Raw genomic sequence first — 6,000 nt, 5'->3', positions numbered from 1 at the left:
CCTGCGCGACGTGCACAGTGGTATACTGTGCCGTCGCGCATGATATCAATGATATATATATATATATATATATATATATATATATATATATATATATATATATATATATATATATATATATCATAGTTTTTGACGAATTGATTCATATTATAATTTAGAATCAATACAGATGCTTACGATCTATGGAGATATAGTCTAAAGCGTGAAAGACAGCCACCCCACTTCATATATCTGAATTATAAAAAAATACAAATAAAAGGAAGGTGAATTGTACTTTCCCAATAAGCCTTTCTAATAAAAGTGATTTAGGGAGTGGATTATTTTTCTCAGGACGTAACGTAGAGTTAGATATATTTTTATTGATTTTTATAGAATTATATTGAGTTGTGAAAAGAATACTATAAATACTTTTGCAATCATTTGTAAATTTTTACATGAAAATTTATAAATTAATAATATCTTATAAGTTTTAATCTAGCGCTCCAGTCAAATATGACTATCAAGAAGAAAAAGATTATTCTCATGTGTATTTTTTTTTAATTTTAAAATTATAAAAAATATATCTGGCAAAAAAAAAAATCATTTTTGTCCTTTCTTTTTTATTTAACACATTTTAATATTTTTTGGCGACATAAATAAATAAATATGACGAATTTTTTTTTATTTTTTTACTATACAATGTGAAGAAAAATTGGATATCCCATATCACACACAAAGAATCATCCAATTGACTAAAAAGAAAAACAGAAGAAAAAATTAATTTTTACCATCACACATACCAACAAAATACGCTTATAAACAAAATACACACATATAAATTGATGATTACACAATAATCAAGGTAGCTGATGCTCAGACAAGAGTGGATACTTCTAGTAGCATATTTAAAAAAATACAAAACACTACGATTTCTTTCGGACGAACAAAAACAATAAAGCTAAACGATATAATCCTAATAGATGTTCACTTGTTTGCAAGAGAGAAGTCGAAGAAGAGCCAAGGAAACAAAAAAGAGAGTGCTTGATTAACAGATGTAACTCGGATTCCATGGTAGAGGAGGTCGATCTAAAAGCAAGGAAGATACATAACCTCATAGGATGGGAAAAGAGAGGCGACGACGGTCGAAAAAAGAGAGACATGTTCGATTAAAAGTCCATAGAAATATGAAGGATGAATAGATGACTTTTTCTTTTATTTTTTAAAGTTTACCAAAGTTTAAAAGTTTGTACTCAAAGAATTTTAAAAGAATCCATAAAAATCAATAAAAGCTTAGATACCAAAAGATTTTCATAGGTTTTAAAAGTCAAGTTTCAATACCATATGTATTTTTAAAACTCTATAAAAATTTAATTTGGATACCACTAAATTTAAATTGAATACACTTATATTTTTAACAGAGCAATGATATATAAAAATAAAAAACTCAAGGAAATGTTAAAGATAGACACATAAATTCATGATCTATCATTTTATTTTTTACGGACACATTATTTTATGTGTTTATTCTATTATTTATTCTTTCTTAAGCATATTATTTTTTTAAAAAAATCCATAAAAATTATTAAAAATTCAAATATTCAAAATCTAGTAATGATAAATATTTTTGAGAAATTTACAAGTTAGGTATCTATTTCTTGCTCGAGGGGCCGAGCCAAAGGATCCCCGTCTCGTTTCGATCCTCTAGTCGATGGCGGGGCTCTCTCTTCGCTGCGGCGATTGCGGCGCCCTCCTCAAGAGCGTGCAGGAGGCGCAGGAACACGCGGAGCTCACCCAACACTCCAACTTCTCGGAATCTACAGAAGCCGTCCTCAATCTCGTCTGCACTACCTGTAGCAAACCCTGCCGCTCCAGAACCGTACGGATTCCTCGCCCATTTCCCCCGTACTTTTTTGCTTTTCTTTGCACAGCCGCTGAAGTCTGTTAATTTGCTGTGATCTGGGGGTGCGAAGGAGTCCGATCTGCACACCAAGCGCACGGGACATGCATATTTTGATGACAGAACTTTGGAGGCAGCGAAGCCAATCGAATTGGAGGCCTCCCACAAAGCTGCTGCTGAATCGGTGGAGAGTGCCGGTGAGGAAAGTGTCCAGACTGAAGGTGATTATTGCTTGATTCGTGTTTTCACGTGTTGTTTCTTTCTCTGAAGGTTGGATTCTGCGGAATTCTGGTTTCAGATGCAAGCAACAAATCAAGTAAATGATATTCCTCGCTGGAATTTAGAACTTATTCTGGTTGCAATGCTGATTTAGGTCAGGCTCCGTTGATTCTCTTGTGTTGCAGCAGTATCTGGGATTTGATAGTTGAGAACCACTACAAGATCTGGAAGAATAAGACAGTTGTAAAGAGGGATAGTTGGGAGAGTTCGACAGCAGTTTGAGGAACAACCCCACTTAAAGATTTACTTCTCTTAAAGCTAACGTTTCTTAAAGAAGTCAAATTGTTTTAATGCGAAAAGGGACAGTTTAGACAGGGTGTCAGAATGGTTTATATATTGTTTAGTTGGGTAAATGTCCACCAATTTGATGAGTATACGTAGGTCTATCTACGACTATACTCAGTAAGTAAGTTGATCTTTTATTTTGATCAATTGTTTAGTTAGGTTGCTTTTCCTCCCACTGCTCATCTCCTTGCTAGTTATCTACCTGAATAAACCAAACCTACCTCTTCCTGGAAGGATCTTGTCCATCTTCCTATCTTCTTCAACCATTTCTTATGATAAGTGAAGATATAACTCTTCGAAAATAAAATATTTTGTCTATAATTGGGTTTCACATGCGGATATTGAACAAGTTACAATTGTTCAAAATATGACTGTTTTTCCCTTGCTACAAATGTTGTGATGATGCTTCCATTTAGAAAAAATGGAATTTGTTGTGTGCAACAAATATGATATAATGGGCTTAGAGAGTGAGGCACTACCAAAATCTTATGTCGTATTATTGTATATGATTTGAATAGCAGACTTTGATGTCATATTAGATTGCTTGAAGACTTCATGAGGTTGGACAGCTAGTTGCTTGATAATTAACTTGGGCAAGCATTTTATGTTTCTAATGCTACTATCCAGTTGCATTGAGTTGTCTACACACAAATTTTTCCATCTTTATATTGTATTATTCCTTTCTGACTGAATATTTTCTTTTGATATTGTTCTATTTCAGATATGATTGTTCCAGAAGTTGATAAAAATCTGCTTGAGCAACTTGAATCAATGGGATTTCCAACTGCTCGTGCAACCAGAGCACTTCACTTTTCTGGTTTGGTTTTATTAGCTAATTAAACTATAAACTTCCTAATTTTGGTTTAAGAGTATGTGGTATTTATTCTTGTATTGTAGTGAAAAATATGTTGCTTTGCGCATGATTTATTCATATGGTTGTTTCTTGAATTCTAACTATATAGAAAATTATTTTCTTATGCTATTAAAGTTAAATTCTTTTCACTTTTTGAGTTTATTTGGGACTTAAAATTTGTACCTTTTGCTTCTGCCTCATGTTTCTTTATCTTTTATATTTGATGATCCTACTATATCAGACATGACATAACTCTCACCATTGTCCTAGACTATTTTCGCTTATATGCTAATTTGTAGCACCATGCAATCATAGCTAGAAGTCAAAGGGGACGAGGCCCGCTCATTTTTGATCAAGATTATTATACTGTGGACTCTGCTTGTGTTGGTGCATGCACTAACTGTTAGTATTTTCTTCAAGAAAAATGAACATGATTCTGTACTTCAAATGTCTGAGACATTGTATTTCTGGCCAACAACATGATTCTACAGGAAAATTAGAACCAGAAAATTAGTATTTTGGTCAAGGCATTAGGAATTGGGACATTGTGTATATTTTCTTTATACCTAAGAAACAAGATTCTGTACTTCAAATATCATATAATTTAGCTTTTCTTGTTTCCCTGAGATCATAAACACTTCAAGATCTTCTGTTCTAGGTAATAGCAGTATTGAAGCTGCAATAAACTGGGTAGCGGGACACGAAGATGATTCAGATATTGATCAGATGCCTTTGGTATGCTATTTTTTGCATGTGTAGATGCCACTATGGTATTTTTTTTTATTCAGATTGATTGACTAGTACATGTTTTTTTAGATTTTCTATGCAGAAACTAAAAATTAGAACATACTCTCCTATTGTTTTTTGATTACTCTAGGTTAGTAAAAACTTAGAAGAGACTGCCATGTCATCTTATAATTATTAATCTGAATTATGCAACATTTACTTGCTCATTCTTAATAAATGATTTTCACATTGAAAACCTTTTGTGCATGCAATTTTCTATTTTCTATTTTCTATTATGAGATGTCTTGTCATGAGCATGTCAGTGAATGGGAAAGTTGGCTGTTTTCGTTGTTGGCCCTACAACCCAAATTCAAAGTCGTATCTATTGCTGGTTCTACAATCCAAACTCATAGTTTCATCTATGTTTTAGGTTTTTCACAGTGGCAGATTCTTTCTTGCATAATTCCTCTCATCCTAGCAGATATGATGAGAGCCTAAAACACCTTTAGTTCAAGGAACGATTAATTGGCTCTTCAGGCAGCAATCAGCAGGGATTTTGGTTGAATGTTTCATTTGCTAGGTGAATATTGTTTAGGAGTGAGTGTAAAGTATCTTATAATAACTAATGATTTCTTTCCTTGTGGCAATACACAATGAAGTGCATCAGACAGTATTCACGCAGAATGGATGTCCATGACACAAGTTCCTCACGAAAGCTGCAACTGTCTACTCCATTCACTCTGGTTCACAGCAGTGGACATACATTCTATTTCTTGACTAAATGATCAGTCCACTAGCTTAGTAGTTGTAATACATCATAATTGAGAATCTCCTTGCTACCCATTACAAGCCCATTTGTACCCAAAGGTATTAATATTACTCTAAAAAGGATTAGTGTATGGCTTTGATAGTTGTATATAAAGTTCCAATACCTACAGAGACTTGCATGATTAGGGGTGTAAATGAATCAAGCCGCTCGTGAGCTATTCGAAGCTCAATTCAATAAAAGCTCGTTTGAGCTCGTTTAATGAGGCTCGTTAAGATAAACAAACCAAGCTCGAGCTTCACAATATTCGGCTTGTTAGCTCGTGAACATGTTCGTTAAGCTCATGAATCAACTTTTAAATAAAAAAATAATAGTTTTGATATTGAATTTATAGATTTTACACTTTACTTATGACACATATAGACAAATATATTAAATTTATTTATTAGAATAAAATTACACATTTAATAAGAATATTATAATTTAGTTTTTAATGAATATTTAAATTTATAATTTATATTTATTAAGTTCGTTTAGGCTCGATAAAATCTCGAATAAGCACGTGAGTTATGAATATATTCGTTAAATAAAGCTCGAGCTTGGCTCGATTATAAACAAGCCAAACTCAAATATTCAAGAGTTCGGCTCGGCTCGATTACACCCCTATGCACGATGACTATCCCATCTATGAGCGACCAGTTTCTAGATAATACTGCTAGTCTCTCGTGTTATAAAATTCAAATGATCATTTCTTGTTTCAATGCATAATGGAAAAATGTAAAGTTTTTTAGGTATCAATGAATATGCCCCCAACAGTTGGTGAGGTTAAAACCAAGAAAAACAGGGGATTGGTTGGATATATTCAATTTAACTGATGGTTCTATCAAGGTATGATCTTGATTCAGCTATGAAACTAAGAAAATGTAGGCACCTCTTCCTACTTCGATCAATGATGTTGAGCTCTATGATTGCGTGATACTGTTTAGACCACTATCTTGCTTAGCCTTAATGGGGTATGTGCCCCCATGTGCTATTCAACTGCCCAAAACTAGTAGCTACCCGTGATTTACCTTTTCCGTGTTGGCATGGGGATGGGCTGGCGGAGGTGTTGGGGGCGAGTGAATTACCTTTTGCCACCATGTTGCCACCTGGATGGGGTATGTGGCAAAAAAGTTGATTAGAAGGGATTATAAAAAATAAAAGTTGGTTGGATAA

General features: G+C 33.7%; 1 protein-coding gene across 1 annotated transcript in view; it reads left to right on the top strand.

Moving 5' to 3' along the window:
* The first annotated feature begins 1,621 nt into the window (after positions 1-1,621).
* Positions 1,622-6,000, top strand: part of LOC122051457 (stress response protein NST1-like) — a 38,284-nt gene continuing 33,905 nt past the window's right edge. The window contains exons 1-4 of the mRNA XM_042612604.1: positions 1,622-1,855; positions 1,950-2,097; positions 3,162-3,257; positions 3,952-4,028. Of these exons, the coding sequence (XP_042468538.1) occupies positions 1,688-1,855; positions 1,950-2,097; positions 3,162-3,257; positions 3,952-4,028 (489 nt within the window). The 5' untranslated portion in view covers positions 1,622-1,687. The remainder of the gene's footprint in view (positions 1,856-1,949; positions 2,098-3,161; positions 3,258-3,951; positions 4,029-6,000) is intronic.

The sequence above is a fragment of the Zingiber officinale genome, chromosome 3A, assembly GCF_018446385.1.
Source record: "Zingiber officinale cultivar Zhangliang chromosome 3A, Zo_v1.1, whole genome shotgun sequence".
In the NCBI taxonomy this organism is placed as follows: Eukaryota; Viridiplantae; Streptophyta; class Magnoliopsida; order Zingiberales; family Zingiberaceae; genus Zingiber; species Zingiber officinale.
The sequence above is the reverse complement of the archived record's forward strand: the minus strand, read 5'-3'. Positions and strand labels throughout refer to the sequence as shown.